Source organism: Curcuma longa, chromosome 5 (assembly GCF_044706935.1).
Source record: "Curcuma longa cultivar G26 ecotype Majalengka, Jawa Barat chromosome 5, ITB_CL_G26_1.1, whole genome shotgun sequence".
NCBI lineage: Eukaryota > Viridiplantae > Streptophyta > Magnoliopsida > Zingiberales > Zingiberaceae > Curcuma > Curcuma longa.
This window is the reverse complement of record NC_133865.1, coordinates 5871364-5891433: the sequence shown is the minus strand read 5'-3', so window position 1 is coordinate 5891433 and position 20070 is coordinate 5871364. Positions and strand designations below refer to the sequence as shown.

The 20070-nt window shown below is 38.2% G+C and overlaps 3 protein-coding genes across 4 annotated transcripts; 2 read left to right on the top strand and 1 right to left on the bottom strand.

Moving 5' to 3' along the window:
* The first annotated feature begins 210 nt into the window (after positions 1-210).
* Positions 211-6304, top strand: LOC141830236 (alpha-1,4 glucan phosphorylase L isozyme, chloroplastic/amyloplastic-like). Its single transcript, XM_074717720.1, is given in 14 exon segments — positions 211-642; positions 726-827; positions 1049-1225; positions 1357-1632; positions 2313-2584; positions 3220-3337; positions 3420-3812; positions 3977-4129; positions 4424-4552; positions 4634-4870; positions 4995-5071; positions 5340-5526; positions 5721-5918; positions 6017-6304. Coding segments are annotated over 14 exon segments (2868 nt in total). The 3' UTR covers positions 6134-6304.
* A 446-nt stretch (positions 6305-6750) lies between these two features.
* On the top strand, positions 6751-17073 carry LOC141830237 (putative inactive purple acid phosphatase 27). Of its 2 annotated transcripts, none has more exons than XM_074717721.1 (13): positions 6751-6878; positions 7262-7445; positions 9382-9473; positions 9701-9767; positions 9878-10000; positions 10380-10472; positions 11036-11165; positions 13363-13444; positions 13592-13724; positions 15128-15333; positions 15410-15535; positions 15951-16260; positions 16370-17073. In XM_074717721.1, exons 2-13 carry the CDS (start codon positions 7275-7277, stop codon positions 16673-16675), a joined length of 1839 nt encoding a protein of 612 aa, XP_074573822.1. In that variant the 5' UTR covers positions 6751-6878; positions 7262-7274; the 3' UTR covers positions 16676-17073. The 2 variants fall into 2 exon arrangements, with proteins under 2 accessions (XP_074573822.1, XP_074573823.1); XM_074717722.1 differs by having other exon boundaries at positions 6763-6904.
* A 321-nt stretch (positions 17074-17394) lies between these two features.
* Positions 17395-19749, bottom strand: LOC141830238 (ninja-family protein AFP3-like). Its single transcript, XM_074717723.1, has 2 exons — positions 18569-19749; positions 17395-17913 (listed from the first exon to the last, which is right to left on the bottom strand). The coding sequence occupies exons 1-2, from the start codon at positions 19167-19169 to the stop codon at positions 17501-17503; spliced, it is 1014 nt and encodes a 337-aa protein (XP_074573824.1). The 5' UTR covers positions 19170-19749; the 3' UTR covers positions 17395-17500.
* Positions 19750-20070: the final 321 nt, after the last annotated feature.

Here is a 20070-nt window from a genome sequence, read left to right as displayed (position 1 = left end):
AAGTAAGGTGGATTATGGAAATTTGAATTCCTCGCCCCGGCTATATAAGCCACCGAGACTGCCATTCCGCCATAAAACAAGACTCACTGAGATCGAGAGAACACGAAGCCGAAAGGAGGGAGATATTTTGACTGATCTGTTTCTCTCTGCCTCGCATCTCGCCCTTCTCTTTCTTTCATGGAGGCACGATCCGCCTTCTCGGCTGGAGCGATGGCGTCTTTGCCGAACCTTTCTCGATCCGCTACCTTCTCCCGCGTCGGATCCACTCCGAGATCGCCGCCGTTTTTTCTTTCGTCGGCCGTCGTCGTCCCGGCCGTCGGATCCACTACCTTCCCCCTTTGTTTTGGTTCTTACTACGACATTTTCTTTGATTTCTTGATTTGTTATGTGATTTTTATAAACTGTTAAAATTATCTTGTAGGTACCAGAAGTTTTGATGCCCCAACTATTGCATCAAATATAAAGTACCATGCTGATTTCACTCCCTCATTCTCTCGGGAGAGTCTTGATCTTCCAAAGGCTTACTTTGCTACTGCGCAAAGTGTTCGTGATGCACTAATAATAAATTGGAATGCGACTTATGAATACTATGAAAAGATGAATGTGAAACAGGCTTACTATCTTTCAATGGAGTTTCTTCAGGTTCAATGATTTCACAGGTAGTGTTGTTTTATTCAACTTATATTTCCTTATTAATTCTTTTTATTCCTTATCGTGAACTTTAGGGAAGAGCACTACTAAATGCAATTGGTAATTTGGAGCTAACCGGCCAATATGCAGAAGCATTGAGGCAACTAGGACACACTCTTGAGAATGTCGCCGAGAAGGTCAGACAATTTTGTCTACTCTTCTTTTGTTTCTGAAATTGATGTCCTACAAGCCATTTGATCTCACATAAGGCCTGTATTTTCTCATTGAGTTCATACGTATGGCTATATTTGCTGTCTTTACATAAATATGTGGGCCATTAAATGTGTATTATGTCTCTCTTCTTCATACTTCATTATACCTTCACGACTTCTTAGCTACATGCAGTAATCTTATGCAGGAACCAGATGCTGCACTTGGGAATGGAGGTCTAGGACGTCTAGCTTCATGCTTTTTGGATTCCTTGGCAACTTTGAATTATCCTGCTTGGGGATATGGGCTTCGTTACAGATATGGTTTGTTCAAACAGAATATCACAAAAGATGGACAGGAGGAAGTTGCGGAAAATTGGCTTGAGGTGTGCCTCCTAACCTTGCTTTTATGTCATCTGATTTTTTGGTTCTGTTCGTTATGGTTGTCATTTGATTTCATTCTACAATTACATACAAATCTTCATGGCTTTCCACTGATAAGATATTTGTGCTACAGATGGGAAATCCCTGGGAAATTGTTCGAAATGATGTCTCATATCATATAAAATTTTATGGCAAGGTGGTCATTGGTTCAGATGGAAAGAAGCATTGGATTGGTGGGGAGAATATTGAAGTTATTGCTTATGATGTACCAATTCCTGGATACAAGACTACAACCACAAATAACTTGCGTCTCTGGTCAACAAGAGTGCCATCAGAAAATTTTGATTTGGGAGCTTTTAATTCTGGAGAACATGCCAAAGCATCCAAGGCACATTCAGATGCTGAAAAGGTTTCTACTTCATTATATCATTAACAGACTCTAAATTGTTACTTTTGTAAAATTAGCAATTTTAAATGCATAATCAAAAAGTTTAGGATACTATTCAAGTAGTTCTTGGATGCATTTTTTTTTAAATCAAGAAGGTGAACTTTTCTTGAACCATTTATTCATGATATTTTTTTTAAGGCTATTCGATTGCCTCCCTAAAAAGCTTCTATGTCCTTGATTTTATAGTTTCTCCACCTTATCTTAGTTCATTATTAGTTATTACAACATTTTAATCGTGAAGGAACATGATGTATAGAGGATCAATTTTTAACTACAAATATGCATGTTCTTGTATAGCTGCAACAAATTTCAGAGTAGCAGTATGTGTTTATTGTTAATTATGCAGTGAATCACAGACGCATAGGTGCCTATGTTATGTTTAGAGGGTTCTACATGCTAAAGATTACCTTTCAGAGGTATTTGTCAAGATGCCTTTTTGTTAATGCACAGGCCTCTGATGCATAATTTTTGAAGATAACGATCCTTGATATTGTAAGGATTGTTATTCAATTCTTTCTTATGTTCCTATCATTATTTTAAATGATACTTTTAAATGCTTTGGTTCTTCCTCTGTTGATACTTTTAAATGATGCCTAGTACAGTAAACAAGTATCCACTGATCAATAATCTGCATGATGCAGATATGCTATATATTATATCCTGGAGATGATTCTGTAGAGGGGAAAATTCTGCGGTTAAAACAACAATATACACTTTGTTCGGCCTCTCTTCAGGATATTATCGTCCGCTTCGAGAGGCGCTCTGGAAGTTCCGTTAATTGGGAAGAATTTCCTAACAAGGTTGCAGTTCAAATGAACGATACTCACCCTACTCTATGCATCCCAGAATTAATGAGGATACTGATTGATGTGAAAGGTTTAAATTGGGATCAGGCTTGGAAAATCACTCAGAGGTATTTGCCTAGGTTTTCTTGTAGTTCTGTGGATCATGATTCTTTTTATTTCTCCATTTCTAGAATTTTTCAGGAAGAATTGTATCAAACCTTCTTTATTAATAAAGATTAAGCCAAACCAAAAGTTCGGAGCTTGATTGTTTTTTAGTTTGAATTGAATATCAGATATTCCTTAGAATCTAAAGATGTGGGGTAATATTTGTTCAAAATTGTTTGATTCTAACTGGTTGCTACCAAGTGGTACCAACCCATTCATTTAGCCAACGTAGTATGGCTTTATTTTGTGCTTGCCCTGAATGGAGTATCAGTGTGGACTGGAATTTCAAACCTTGCTTGTAGTAACTTGGTCCTTACATGCTAAAAGGAAGGCAAAGGCCATTTTTGAACTCCTTTATTGTGTTCCCTTGAAATAATTCTTTAGTGTAAGCCATATTTCTTCCTTTCTTAGGTAACTTAAAAATATTATGTTTTATAAATGCAAATTTGCTGGTAGATAAATTCTTACATCTTTTTTTTTTATATTTCAGATGCTAAAGTTAATCACCGATATTTCTTACTTCCACTATCATGTGATGTAATTGTTGCTTGCTGCACCCTTTCTCTGTTAGATTCTAATTTCTACTTGCATTTTCTAGAACTGTTGCATATACAAACCACACAGTTCTTCCAGAAGCTTTAGAGAAGTGGAGTTTGGAGTTGATGCAGAAATTACTTCCACGACATGTGGAGATCATAGAGAAGATAGATGATGAGGTACATGGTTTTACTTATAATTTGTTGTATGATTTAACATTAGATAATCACCATTTACTTGTTTGTTTATTGATACAAACAGCTGCTTAACAACATAATTTTGGAAACTGGAAAGGAAGATCTCAAGCTTTTGGAGAAGAAACTCAAAGATATGAGAATTTTGGATAATGTTGACTTTCCAGATCCAGTTCAGAAATTGTTCCACAAACTAAAGAAAGAGACCATAAAAGGGAGCCCAAAAAAGACCTTGATAGAAGCTCCCCTTCAATCTGTAAAAAAACCTCTAGTGAAAAATTTCAGTGTTCTGGAAGAAGATTCTGAAGATGAAGAACGAACATTTTTGAAATCTAATCCAAAGTTACCTAAAATGGTTCGCATGGCAAATCTTTGTGTTGTCAGTGGCCATGCAGTGAATGGAGTTGCTGAAATACACAGTGACATAGTTAAAAAGGAAGTGTTCCACAGTTTCTATGAGGTAGTTGCTATATAGTTTACATGTTACTTCAATTCTTACATATGCAAAAAATCAGCTAATTCAATGTAGTTCAATCTAATGCACATGCAAGTGATCGCATGATACAGATGATGTACGAATAAGACAAATGGTGTATTTCAATCTAATGTATTATCATGTTGCAGTTATGGCCAGAAAAATTTCAGAATAAGACAAATGGTGTAACTCCTCGTCGTTGGATACGTTTTTGCAATCCTGAATTGAGTGGTGTATTAACTAAGTGGCTTGGTACAGATGAATGGGTTCTGAACACTGAGAAGCTAGCAGAACTTAGGAAGGTAACTAAGAGTCTGACTGCTCCTTTGGCTTTGTTTCATTCGAGCATCTGTTGGTCTTCAGTGACTTTATTGTTACCTAGACATATATTTTTAATGTTTTTACCAAATTTTTGTAATGAACCAGTCATCAATTAACTATTTTGAATCTGAGACAACTGGAGAAGTTAACTAGCCTTTATCTATACCATCATGCTCATCCCTTGTTATAGAATAAAATATGCATATGTGCATTAACTTTTTAACTAGCGTTATCATTTTCTTTGCATTCTCTAACATGTATACAAATCTTGACAGTTTGCTGACGATGAGGACCTCCATTTGGAATGGAGAGCTGTTAAAAGAAACAACAAAACTAAAGTTGCTTCATTTATAAAAGAAAAAACAGGATATATAGTCAGCCCAGATTCTATGTTTGATATTCAGGTTGTACATATATAAAAAATTCTGTAATTGCAAGTTTTTTTTTAATACTGAAATTACAAGGCTTGCTTTATTTCTCATCAGGTGAAGCGGATTCATGAATATAAGCGTCAACTATTGAATATCCTAGGAATTGTCTACCGGTACAAGAAAATGAAAGAAATGAGTGCAAAAGAGAGATTATCCAGTGTTGTACCTAGGGTCTGTATATTTAGCGGGAAAGCTTTTGCTACATATGTTCAAGCCAAGAGAATAGTTAAGTTCATCACAGATGTTGGGTTCACAATAAATCATGATTCAGATATTGGAGATTTACTTAAGGTATGTTTTGCCAGAAGTCATGGTTGAATCCTAATCACAGTTCCCCCCTTTGCTATTAATTTTATACTCTTAAGAAAATATACCTTGGTTTTGTGCCAGCAACAATTTTACCTTTTGTTTCCAGGTTGTCTTTGTTCCCGACTACAATGTCAGCGTTGCTGAGATGCTCATACCAGCCAGCGAGTTATCCCAGCATATCAGGTAGCTCTAACGACCATTCAACAATGTAAATATTCCCATGATCCTGTTGACTTAGTGATTTGTGTGCTATATTTGGTAAATGAACTTCATGCTGTGATCAATTGTCTTTCTACTCTTGCCACCAATTCCCCTATTATAAACAACAGTTTCTGATGTGATTTATGATGGTGAGTAATTATGAGCAGCACTGAATTAGAGATGCGAATTTCTTGTTAACCTTTTTGGTCCCAAACATGGCATTTCTTATTCAAGTTTGTCAATGTCATAGCACTGCTGGCATGGAAGCAAGTGGAACCAGCAACATGAAGTTTGCAATGAATGGCTGCATCCTGATTGGAACTTTGGATGGAGCCAACGTTGAGATAAGGGAAGAAGTCGGAGAAGATAACTTCTTCCTCTTTGGTGCTCGCGCTCACCAAATCGCCGGTTTGAGGAAAGAAAGAGCAGAGGGAAAGGTAATTGTATTTTCTTCATCGGAAAAGATTCAAAAAGCTGCACCATGTTTTCAAAATTACCAAAAGGCCACCATGCACTTGGTTATATCCCTATTGTACCTTTTGATAATACATTTTTACAAAATCAGAATGTAAGATAGAGAATTTCCCATTCATTTTATCAAACTGCTAAAATTTTATCATCCTGCATATAGTTTATACCGGACCCACGATTTGAGGAGGTAAAGAAATTTGTCCGGAGCGGTATATTTGGATCCAAGTACAACGAGCTTATGGGATCCTTGGAAGGGAATGAAGGATTTGGTCGTGCAGATTATTTTCTTGTTGGCAAGGACTTTCCAAGTTATCTTGAGTGCCAAGAGAAAGTTGACCAAGCATACCGTGATCAAAAGGTAATCAATCATCAATCTAACAGTTCTCAGCAATTAGTCGACTTCAAATAATGTCTGCTATGCTGCTAATTGTTCTAAGCTGTTTCATTTACTTACAGAGATGGACAAAAATGTCAATCTTGAACACAGCCGGCTCCTTCAAGTTTAGCAGTGACCGGACGATTCACGAGTACGCAAAGGACATCTGGGACATCAAACCTGTTATCTTGCCTTGAAAGAGAAGCTGAATCAACCAGAGTTCTTTGAAATAAAGTCGACGCCTTATCCTTTTCCAGCTTGCATGTTCATGTTAATTTGTTTAGGAAAGGAGGCGTCGTATTCTTGCAAGAAAATGTTAGGAAATATTTTTCCCAGTTTTCTGTTTCCACACCAAACTGTTGATTTCTCAATGCATTTCCGTTGTCTCTTATTTCGTGTTTCTGGAATATATCAAGCATTCTTTATATAAAAAAATATAGAAGTAAAAAAAGGAGATGAGGATGATTGTGGTAATTTGGTCAAACATTTTGGAAAAGAAATTAATTTGGGGAAAAAATATATAAATGAACATGAGACTAATTTAAACTTATCAAACACTTTTACCTAAAAGACATAAGATGATAATGACGTAAATTTAATACGAATATAGCTTTTATACTTGTTTTGGATTAAAAGTGTTTAAAAAGAGTGAGTTTGATTCAGCAAAAACCAATGCAGGTGCAGCGCGTCGATTTAAGCGTACCGAGGGCGGAGGGATAATTTAGGAAATGTATACTAATCGATAAATATTTTTTAGGCATATCAGAAAATTTGGAGGTTCCATTATAAAATTCCCGATACCGATATATTCTTCGCGACTACGCGAGGAAGGATGAATCCCCCGTTGTAGGTTGCTGTCCAGGGGCATCATTCCTGGAGAAATCGATTACGGCAAGTCTCGGAAGAGGAAGGGGGACGAATCCGCGGGCTTGATCTCTCGAGGTCTCTTCTTCCTCTAGCTCGATTGTGTAGTCGTTGACTTGCTTGTTATTTTCCTTTTTTTTTTCATGAGTTCTGTTTTCAAAATTTCTGGCCCTAATACTTTTTTTTTCTTCGTATTTTGGTTTCCCTATTGTTTGTGTGATTTTTTTGCTGTAATCTGGTGGATTTTGCAACTTTTATGTTTGGTAACGGTTTAGACTGTTTCATAGGAAGATACGATTTTTTAATTAAATTTTCAGGTAGACAGATTAGTTCAACGCAATTCCTTAATTTTGCATGTTGAAGTTCGAAATGGGAAGTTTTGCTGCGTACTGCTTTGTTAATCACTATTTCTTTGTTTGGTTATTTTCCTCGACTCTGATCATGATAGTGGATGACTACAGGAGCTTGGAAACGATGAATTCGCATGGATTTAATTTCTTGGGAATTATATTGGCCTTATTTTGTTTTTGCACATTGGCGGATATTGGGGAACAGCCCCTTTCAAAAATTGCCATCCATAAGACTACATTGGCTTTGAATTTCTCAGCTCGTATCAGCGCCTCTCCTTTGGTTCTTGGGACTAAGGTGTGCCTTCTAAATAACTTCTGAGTTTACTGCAGCATTTGTATTTGATTTGTGGTATTACAGTTGTGGAAATGTTTCCGAAAAGAAATGAATATTGTAACACAGGGTCTTATCATTGCAAGAATGATCTTCTACTGAGAATGTGCTATGGAAAGAACACATATTGTAGTTGACGAGTCTGGTTAAATTCACCAGGCCCTAACTTCCCCTTGGCTTCGACTGATGTCTTTGATACTTCTCCCACAAAGTAAAACCCAAAACACCAACTCACCAAGGAAGCTCATGCGCGATGAGGCCTATAGATGATGGAACCCATAACTAGCTGTCATCCTTCATGGGAGATGATCGCCAACCATATGACACGTTAAATGACATATTTCACCTCCTGTACCGGATGAGGATCGAAGACCACCCTTTCTTATACATGAATGAATGAGCTAACCATGATAATTGTCCGACATAGGAGGTCTGAGATCATATGGTTGAATCTGTATATATAGTAGATAAATCGCCAGAGGAAAGTAATATCTCAGAAACCTATGCATAAGCTGCTTCAGTTGCCAACTCAGACCAACTTGAATGTCAAGATACATCCATCAAGTAAACACCTAACATTGGTTTTGTAAATTAGGACTCATCCAGATTGTGGCCCCTTGAACTTAGCCCTTTTGGCAAGATATTTAGATTGCCCATTTGAACTATCTTCTCATTTGATCATTGAAGCCTACCAATGAAACCACTCTTCTAACCACAGGCATTAACATTGGCTCTATAAGGGGGCTCAATGATGAGATGGTACATGGAGTATAGGATGAATGATCCACCTGACATTTAGAGATGATTAACACTTCTACAACCATCAGGACCTCAGTTCATGGTGCTTTTCCTTTCGTACGGTAGTCACATTGAAGTTTTCACTAGGATGCCCCAATAGCTTGAGAGGTTGATCGACCTCATCGCTAGACTTGCAACAACTCTAATTATAGCCTGTTGTGCCTATGAAACATCCAGGGATGTTATGAACACGTTGCCCTTCTTCTAAGGGCAATTTGAGCACAATGATGAGAAGGAACTACATTTGAACCGGCGAGAAAGCCTCTCCGTCGAGATCAAGTGAAAGCTTCTCATGCCAACCACCACCACCTAGAGTAGGTAGAATTAGTTCATATTGAAATGGTTCAATGATGAGAGTGAATTCTGATAACTGGTATTTAATTAATGATTGTAATGGTTTAACTTTCAGATGGAGAGTTTGTTCAAGAAAAGACCAACAAATAACTTGTTGAATATTTACAGCTAAAAAATCTTCATGTAGAGGTGCAATTACTCAGTAATGCTCACGTGTTCTGGATTCACATCAATAGTGGCGTCATGTATATATCATTGTGAATAAATATGTGTATACACACACACACACACATATATATACATATATATATGTATATACATACAAACATACATATATATGTATATGTATGTTTGTATATATTCACACACACACACACACACATATAATATGTTCATGAGTTCTGGATTAGTAGCAAATTCTATGCTGGAGGTATTTGTGTATCGTTGTGTATATATACCAGATAAAGTTGAGAAATATGTAGCTGTCTTAACTAGATTAGATTCAACCTGTCTGATCCCCTTACAATACCAATAATGGTTTAGTACATTTGAAACAATATGTTGCAAGTTCTCACAAAATTCCTTCAAAGCTGTTGGCAATGCTTTCACTTTTTAAACCTAATGCACAGAAGAAAATTACTTTGATGAATTGCCAGTACCATGAAATAAGCATTTGCACATTCAAATAATGGCCAACAAGTTGCTATTCTTCTTGTTTGAAATACTGTAGAGAGTATCATTTTTGAAGCAAGGAAATAATTAGTCTTGTTTCAGTTTTTAGAAGGCTGACATCTTTATGATGTTTCAGGGTCAATCAATTGAGTGGGTTACTGTCGAATACAGACACCCAGATCCATCAAATGATGACTGGATAGGGGTATTTTCTCCTGCAAATTTCAGGTAAAAACATTTGCTTTACATCTTGATTATAAACTTTGAAGTTCAAAAGGAGTATGAAGAGCTTTTCTAATGTCATAGGTTTAATATAAGCCTTAAATAATAATGGTTGCAAGGGGATGCTTTTCTAAGCTGTAATCTGTAATTTTTATTTGGCAAGGAAAATAAATTAATTGAACTTCTAAAGGTGTAACCATTTAACAACTCTTGGTGTCAACTTTAATTTTCAGTGCCACAAAATGCCAACCAGATACTGGTAAGGAATATGAACCACTGTTATGCACTGCTCCCATCAAGGTCGGTTGTATAGCTGTTATATACTGGACGCTACTGGATTTTTAAGCATTCTTAATTTTTTTATGTTGTTTCAGTTTCTCTAACTGTAGAAGATATACACTATTTTGCAGTATCAGTTTGCAAATTATAAAAATGATGATTATGTCAGAACTGGAATGGGATATCTGAAGCTTCAATTGATCAATCAAAGGGCAGAGTTCTCTTTTGCGTTATTCTCTGGTGGTCTTTCAAATGTATGTCATCAAATGGACATTTAGGTTGTAGTTAAAATATTTGCTCTTAGAACTATCTGGATAAACCCACCCCCACCCCCTGAATTTAGCCTCCTTGTTTGCTTTCATAACCCTCAATTTATTGTTGGCTAGGACAAGATCAAAATTGTTATCTAAGCATGATTACTCTTTTTGTAATTTAAGTTGCATTAAAATACTATGGAGTATGGACAAAGTATTTGCAATATGACCAATCTCTAAATAACTAATACGTAGCCTATGAAATTAAATGGAGGAAAAATTAGTTTATCAGAAAACCTAGATGTGCGAGGAAAATCATTTTTGTTTTATTTAAACCAGAAAATCTGTATTTAATTGGTAGCTCTTTTGGGTTTGACAGCCAAAGCTTATTGCTGTCTCTAATATCATCACTTTTGCAAATCCAAAAGCTCCTGTATTTCCTCGGATAGCTCAAGGGAAATCTTGGAATGAAGTAAGTAGTCTATTCGTCTATTCATTTTCTTAGCTGTAATCTGTAATTTTGTAACGGTTTATTTTGTATCCCACAACAGCCACTTTTGCTCAATGTATTCAAGTCACTTAGTCTGGAAATCTGTTAATTGATTTAAGTCTGTATGAGCCGAGGTAGTTGTTATGCATGATTTTCATCTCTTGGTCAATTTCATGTAGTCTATTAAGGAGAATCTTATGAACTGATGGTACATTGATATGGTTCTGCATCCAGACAACTAAGCATGTGAGATGCAATTATTTACTAGGAGAGGATGGTCTATTTGGTGGAATGGTTGGTGCTTTAAACCAAGTGCTTGTAAATGGAAGCACAATTGTATAGGTTATTAAAAAAACAAGACTCAGGAAAAAGGACATTTTTTCCACAATTATAGAAAGAAATGTAGAAAAGAATATTGACTATTTTTATGGTTATTCTGGCTGGTTATGTTTGGTTATAAATTTCCCTCAACAAATGTTGGTTTATGATTTGAACTAGGTTTTGCCAAGATGTTTTAGAATCTGACTTGGTGAACTTGAAATCAGATGGTAGTTACTTGGACAAGTGGTTATAGTTCTGAAGAGGCAGTCCCATTTGTTGAATGGGGTGAACTAGGAGGAACCCAAAGACGTTCACCAGCAGGGACTTTAACTTTCTCTAGGAACAGCATGTGTGGTATGCTTTACGTCCTGTTATACTTTTTTCCTCCTATCTGTAACAACTTGATAGTTGGATTGTCAATGCCTTATGTTTATATGATCCTAAATGAAAATTGAGTTTTTTTAGCCTAGAACTGTTGTTTCAAATGCCAAATTTTAGGTAATTTGAAAATGGTCAATTATTTGATTTGCTACTAGTGCAACAACTTACTGCCACTTTCATGGTGATCAAGAAAGAGGATAGAAACTCACAATTCCTTGACTCTACACTCAAGATCAAAAACCTATAGATTCAAAACCTTATTTTTGACACATGCTTTTTACAATGACTCTATTTTATTGTAAAGGGAAGTCTGGTTCACGAAGTTCCCGCCAATATTGAGTCTCGGGGAAGGATCTATTGTACACATCTTTACCATGCTTTGCAAGAGGCACTCTGTTTTATTGTATTTAAGATAATATATTTCACATGTGAGTTTAAGCTTGTATAGTCTGGTAGAATATTTAAAATATCTTTTTGTTGGGGTTTTGATCCCAAGCCAAAACGAATGATACAGTGTTAGCATTATATTATGCCAACACTTGATACACATCGAAATGTGTGTTGAGATGAATCTCAATAAGCTTTACTCCTTTGATATCTTCCACTTAAAAATAAGACTTAGCAATTTGATAATCAATTGAATTAAAATTTTGTAGTAATATGTTGTGTTGATTTTTTTTTTTTTTACTTCTTAAAACAAGACAATATGGATTAATTGAAACAAAGAAGAGTTTTGTTCAACTGTTTTACTTCAATGAATGCTGAGATGAATTCACATAAATTTTACTTGCTAATTTTGTTCAACTTATCTTGTTTACTTTTAAAAATTAGATTATAGCAATTCAATAATCAATTGATAGAATTTAACAAAAATAAATTACGAAAAAATAACACTAGTTGAATTCATCTCAACACAGTTGGATGCTTGCTAAAGTGTACCAAGATACTCATTGCAATTCAATAATCAATTGAATTAGAATTTTAAAAAATAATAAATTATAAAAAATAACAAACACTAGTTGAATTCATCTCAACATGATTAACTGATTGCTAAAGTGTACCAAGATATTCATTGCCACAAACCACATGGTAGGCATGGGAGAGAATACCTCTGCCAATATTAAGTTTTAGTGATTTAGCTGAATGGGTACATTTTGCCTGTCACCCGACATGACAAAAGATTATAAATCTTATATGAGTCACTATTCTCTTTTTAGGAATAATGATGGTATAAATGTTATCATATTCAATTTCTACATGTTACTAATTCAGAAAAATAAATATACGTGTCACCATTGTAATTACTTTGCCTTTTTCTAAATTGATTTTGGTTATAGCTAGTATTGTTCCTATTCGTGTAAGCTCTCCTTCAGATTCATAGAACATAGAACTTCATCTATGAAACCGGTTTTGGATTAGGATTTTGGAATCTCACTTTTATTTTGCTTGTTTTTCTTTCACGGGCATGAGCCATCTATTCTTTTGTTTGAAGAGCAGGCATAATAACCTTGGACTCAAATATAGGGCATATGAACTACTCTGTGTGTGTGTGTAAGTTGAGAATTTACTAACATTCGATGACGACAACAACAACTAATCCTTTATCTCTCCAAGTGGAGCCGGTTATATGGTTCCTCCTACACCATTGAGATTTACTAACATAAGTTCATTAAAATAGTAAAATATCCCTATTATTGACATGAAATTTAGTTTAATCATCAATCCACTGATTTTCCTTGGTTCATACCATACTGACATACTGGACACTGACAACATATTGTATATTTGGCAACCATATCCAGAGGATAATGTTTACATTCCTTTGGCAGCACCATATAAGATCCTCTTTGGATCAAGCTCAAATATTGTCAGAGTTTTGGTATTTTCTTTACTGATCTCACACTACCTTTCTCAGCTTCAGATCAGCTGTGAAATTTTGATCTAATTGAAGTATGATTTTTTCTAATATTTCGCCAATTTCCACTTGCACCTCTTTTCTTTCGTTTTATTCATAATGCTTATGATTGTCTTTATCTTCTCAAAATGACTACAAGCATTGCCTTCCATTTTCATTTCTCAATTGTTCTTGTAGTTGCATTTGATAATGTTTTTGAACTTTTAGTGGCCAAACCATATAGTTGTTTGATCTATTTTACACAACAATTTACAGGTTCACCTGCAAGAACAGTGGGATGGCGTGATCCTGGTTTTATCCACACAAGTTTTCTGAAAGATCTGTGGCCTAATTTAGTGTACTCTCTCCTAATTTCACATTAGATTATTCTGCAGAGCATGCTTTTAGTGTTTCTTTATGCCAATTAATTGCCACTGGCTTGGGTGGTTGTGGCATCTATTGCTTTCTGAAATAACATTTTGGCAAAAACAAAAAATCATTGCAGGTATGCCTACAAGCTTGGGCATCGACTTTTCAATGGAACTTATATTTGGAGCCAATCATACACCTTCAAGGCATCTCCCTACCCTGGACAAACTTCTCTTCAGCGTGTGGTTATTTTTGGCGACATGGGAAAGGTAAAGTCTTATTTAGTTTTGTACATGGTCTCAGAGGTGAGAGATTAATTTCAATTTTGTACGAGCAATGCAAACTAGGAATTTGATTTTTAAAATTTTAAGATTGTAACAGTTTATTTTTGTAGGTTCTCCTCTTTAGGAGTAAGTGTTTGAAGGAAATTTCTAAGTTAGTAATTATCTTATTTAGGATTGTAGGTAAGTTTGGTAGAAGTTTAAGCTAATTTGGTTTGTTCGTACTTTGGAATTAGATTTATTTCCTGATTGAATTGAATCCTTTAAGTGTAGATTCATTTCCTTTGGATACTTTTAATTTATTTCCAATTTTATCAGGTTTGAGCCTTTAGAAGAAACCTAATCCTCGCATGCAATTCAATCTTTTGTATAATAAGATGCCTCTACAATTTTTGTGCACTCTACTAGACCAAAAATCTTGAAGTATACGACCAATATCCTGCATGCCTAGTAGAGATGTGTTGGGGCTTTTTGCAAGAACCTTAGGATCCCACATACAGATGGGAGAGGTACACTGCTAGAGGCTAGTTGTTGACAAGGGGTACTAATGTAAGTTGGAGCTGGCACTGATGAATTAGGTGGCCCTGATAGTACCTAGGCCATCAGTTACACCCACAGCTTGAAGAGTTTAAAGCTTGGTTGGTCATGTTGGTGAATGCCTCCAAGGTGATGAGCATCAAATTTGAAGCCTGTAATGATATCTCTGAACCCAAAACATTCAATAGTTGAGCAGCATGTTTGTTGTCGTTGTGAGGGGTTGGTACCAATTTTCTATTGCCTGAGTTAGATTATGCTGGAAAAGTTCCTATGTTGGATCAATATCTATCATAAAATAAGGATGACAGTGAGAATGGGGCCTGATAGGGCCCTATTTTGATGCCTAAATTTATCTCCTATCTCATGTTTAAAGGATTTAAAATATATTACCTACTTCATGTGGAGTTTTTGTAGTGTGAAAGTAGCAAAGAGAGTGTGGATTGGATATTGAATGCCCCACTATAAATGAACATGGCTGTGAGTTGAAGGCATGTTAATGCCATCTTCTAGGAGTGGTTAGGCATGTTGTAGTCCACAATCAACAACAATGATTGGAATATAAAACAATCATCATTGTCATGAATGATCAACATTAGATTGGAGAGGAATCTTTTCCCTAGGATCAGGCCCTGCTCAATTAGATTTTTTTTGTGTGTGTGTGTGAATTGACAGCCCAGGAGTCAACTCATAATGTATCATATTTATGATTGTCAAGGGATCATTGGTTCAACTGTTGGCGTTTCTTTGAATACATTTTTCTTCACCATAGATCATGTGGTGAGCAAGAGAACACAGCAATTTCCATTGTAGATACAGAACTTTCAACAATTCTGATAGTCTGCATAATTTTTCAGGCAGAGGCAGATGGTTCCAATGAGTATAACAATTACCAGCCAGGCTCTCTTAACACAACATATCAAATTACTAGGGACTTGGAAAATATTGACATAGTTTTTCATATTGGTGACATATGCTATGCAAATGGTTATCTGTCACAATGGGATCAATTCACAGCTCAAGTTGAGCCAATTGCTTCTGCTGTGCCTTACATGATTGGAAGGTTAGTTTCATTTATGAAAATAGTAGTATGTTCCTTCTTCTGATATAAATTCTTCTCATATTCTCCTTGTTTCCAGTGGTAATCATGAGCGGGATTGGCCTGGGACTGGATCTTTCTATGGCAACAAGGACTCTGGTGGAGAATGTGGGGTGTTAGCTGAAACTATGTTTTACGTTCCAGCTGAGAATACGCAAAAGTTCTGGTATAGTACTTGAGAAAATCTACTTCCTTTGGTTTATTAAATATACTCTTTTAATGGGCTTGATTCTTAATTGTATGATGTCTGTCTACAACTATCCTAGTCTAATAATTACCTCCAGCCTCTTATTGCTTTAATAGTTATATTGTTGCATTTTTCTATAAGAAAAACCAATTTGTTTTTCTGATCATCACAATATTGTAATATAAATACGCTTGAAGACATCCATCCTGTTCAATGCATCACAATAGTTCAGGATTCACAGTATGGTAACTTTGTATTTCGTAATGTACTCTGTATCTTTTTCCTATTAGCCTTCTGGCTGTGAAGTGCCTAAGAAAAACTCTAGCAAGGTGTAGTCATCAATGCCTTTTACATGTTTGTTTCATCTCTTAAGTTGACATTGTTAACCTTGCAGGTATAAAACAGATTTTGGCATGTTTCGCTTCTGCATCGCTGATACCGAGCACGATTGGAGACCTGGTACCGAACAATACAAATTTATCGAGCATTGCCTGTCTACAGCAGATAGGGAAAAACAACCATGGCTGATCTTTCTGGCACATAGGGTGCTTGGTTATTCTTCTGGTGAATTTTATGGCATTGAAGGAGCCTTTGAGGAACCAATGGGAAGGGAGAGCCTTCAAGAACTTTGGCAGAAGTATAAGGTTGACATTGCCATGTACGGTCACGTTCACAACTACGAAAGAACATGCCCAGTTTACCAGGTTAGTAATGACTTGTTGAGTAATTGTAGAATTCTATTGCATTCAATAAAACTATTTAGGTTTTCATTGAGTTAGAACATCAAGTACATGCCCCTTTTGTTGATCGCAGAGCGTATGCGTACGTGAAGCTTCACACCATTATGATGGCCCTTTTGTAGCAACTACCCATGTTGTCGTCGGCGGTGGAGGCTCAGGTCTTGCTGAATTTACCCCTCTTCGGACCCGATGGAGTTTCTTCCAAGACTATGATTTTGGGTTTGTGAAACTAACTGCTTTCAACAAGACGACCCTGTTGCTCGAGTATAAGAAAAGCAGAGACGGGCTGGTCTATGATCACTTCACGATAACACGGGATTATCGCGACATATTGGCATGTGCCATTGACAGCTGCTATACCCAAACCTTGGCAAGTTGAGCCAATATGCTCGAAACCAGTGATATCTTCGTCTGAAGACTACTTACAGTGTTTGTATCTACGAAGGAGAAAGCAAATGGTTTACAAGAAATTCTATTGTTTTCATACCCTGCAATATACAGGGTAAAACTGTGTGATTCTTGAATTGACTGGACTTGTGGAGGCTTGAGCAAATATGCTTCAATAGTGTGATAATATTGAGCATAACTTGTCAAAAGAGAAAGATAGAAACAAAAAGTTATTGAGAATGTGACAATTTCCATTGCATGTGTATTAGTGATCACTACCAAGCTGATCTTAGTTGAGGTCTGGTAGCCTGTTTGTCTCTGCAAGTTGAAAATCGATTGAGAAATTGTACACTTTCATTAAAATCAAAGCTTATGCTACTACTCAGTTGAGTTTCAAGAATGATCTATCAGAAAGACCAATGTGGATGCATTTGAGTTTTGTTTTGTGAGGCGTGGATGGTCGTTCGCAAACTCACGTTTGGCAGACTTTGGCAAACCACTCTTCTCTTGATGACAAGTAAATCGAACACAAGTGTCTACTACATAACCAACACAACTCCTCACCTTCGGTTAGCTCATCTTGCTATAGCACTCAGTGCTTCAAATGTAGTTCTTGTTCTGATGCTGGAGGTTCCTTGTTTGATGCTTTCTCAGCAATCTACTAAACACTTCTGGATTGCACTTGCTCAAGCCAATTCGCCAACAAAAGTTAACAGATCTCCTACACCTTGCTGAGATCATCGAGTTCATCGCTGCTAAAAAGTAGAGAAAAATGATAGGCATCGATCCTCTGGATCTCGGTGAAGAGAAGAGACCATCAGAGGAACGATGCTGGTGCCGGGTTCACCACAATGTGCCTGAGTGGATGAGCCACATCGCCCCCGCCAGCATGCTTGACAAACTCAGCAGGAGTGAAGAACCTGCCATGGCACACACACACAATTCTCACTTCCTCCCCTTTCCTGTACTTGTACAAGAAACCTTCAATCCTCCGGCCATTAGGCCCTCTGGTGGAAACACAGGGCATTTCCTTCATCATGTCTCCCTCTGCTTCCTTCGCGAACAGGTCGACCCTCCGCGATTCGTTCTCAGTGCCAGAGACAGCACGACTCGTGTTAGTTGGAGGGGGATCAATAGCCAGGGCAGGATTCTTTTGCTCGGGGAAGAATGCTATCGCAGCGGATCGGCTCTTAGCCTCTGAGTGACTGTTTGATCCCAAGATGTTGAATCCTACCCAACAAATAACAAAACTCAGCAATGCTCATGAAGCTTTACAGGAATCAATTGCACAGTGAGCAATATGCATGATAATAGAGAAACAAGGTAGACATGATCCTTCAAGGTTATTGAGTTGCTTCATTGAAGTTCTACCAACAAGAATTGTAAGAAAATTTTGGTCAAGCATAAATGTTAGTCCACATAATCTTGCTAAGTTCATTCCATTACAAAATGAATGACATCCAAACTTCAATACACCCTTTCATGTCCATCATAATTAAGAAGTATAGAACTAGCTTTAGTACAATAAAAATGACTAGTTGAGATTATTGGTTGTCTATAATTCTGCACCCGCATAAACTTCTGGCATCTAAATCAGTTGGAACCAAACATAACTTCACATGTTATTTGATAGCAACAAGAAGGAAACACAGATTCAAGTTCATGGCCTCTTGAGATGATGATAAACAAGGTGGCATCAGTAAGAGTTCAATAAATTCTTTTGAGAACAGTATTCATTCCGTTATGTTCGATAATTTGGGAAGATATGATGATAATTCAAGCACCTGTTAACCTCGAATTGATCAAACTCTAATGAAAAAATCCCAAACCTGCAGCAACTACTCAAAAATCTTTGCAATCCAGTTAGCTAGTGATCAATACACACCTTGCTTCGCTCTGCAAGCGAGGTCGTAGACACCGGAATAGCTACTTCCCTGAGATTCAAAGGACGCTTGAGTCTCTGGTGCCGTGAAGCATTTGGATCCTTCACGCACTCGAGCTTCGTCCTTCCTCGCCGGCGGCGTCGGTAGAAGAGAGGGAACGGCTCTGTTAGATGGAGTTTGGTGGGCGTCCAGATCATCGTCCGCCAAAATGTCACCTTTGGGGTCTTCCTTGGGAATCGGAACACTCTTTTCCGGCCTCTTCCTCTTCGCCTCCGACCTCTTGAGACTTTGCAACTCCTTCCGCTTCTTCTTCTCCAGGGCGTCCGCCGGCAGCGACAGAGTCCTCGCGAGAGGAGCCGCCGCTGGAGCGGAAAAGTCATTCCCGTGGGAACACAAGGAGGAGAGAGAGTCGATGGAGGGGGACCGGAGGAAGCAGCCATCTTTGGGCGCGGAGCACCCGCCCATGGAGAGACCGAGGCTTAGCTCCACCTCCGCGAACTCTTCCTTGTTACCCTCCACCGCTGTCTCAGCGCCACCGCTCCCGAACCGCTTCAAGAAATCTCTTGGATAGCACTGCATTCGAGCAGATACCTTTTTCTCCATCACCAACAGACCACAGTCCCCCACCACCTCGCACTGCCCCCGAGTTGCTTGATATAATCAACGTCTCAATTCAATTGCTTGCGAGGAACTCGAGAAATCTACCAAAGCAGCCATGAAATCGCCACCAGCCTTGTACTAGCTCCACCACCCGGATTTTCCTCCGTTGCGATTCTCCAAGAATGACGCTGAACGACGTTAAGATTCAAATCAAAACCGAACATTCTCCATCAAAACTCGCTGGAATCCCTCCGAATAAGAACGAGAACGAGCGACGACGACGACCGTCAGGAATTGAGGTCTGAGAGAGACAACGGAGAAGCGAGAGGCGGGGCTCTTTTCGAGTGTCGCGGGAGAAACGGATTCCCCAAACTGTCCCTGCGGGAAGGCCGAGGCTTCCTCCACGCGTCTCTCGTTGCACCACGCGTCCTTCCCTGGGCGCCGTGACGCCGCGCGAAACCAGGCGCGACCCTCTCGCTGCCGGCGCGGCCGTGGCCCGTGGTCGCTGGCGTCGCCACCTGGTGTCCCCCCGACGCGCGTGCTCTAGCTTTCCCTCCTCCCTCCGCTCGCCGTCCGACACGCGTCCCCTCCGTTCATCGGTCTCCCCGCCCCTCGCACGTCCTCTCCGTGCCTATATCCGCGACGTCCTGTTTACGTTTCGCGCTACGTGTCGACTCTCCTGCGGCGTCACGTACGTGTAATTCCCGGGGCCCCACACCACCTGGTACCACTTTATCGCTGCTCTCTCAAAGAGCCCACCGTGGATAAACCAACTCCCTGCTCTACCGCCTTACGATTGGCCACGTCGCACGGGGCCCAACGAAAGCGAATCGACACGTAGCTCGGCCTTTTTTCGAGGAATGGACACGTGGCGTGGAGAAAAGGATGGTTGAAAAAGACGTGT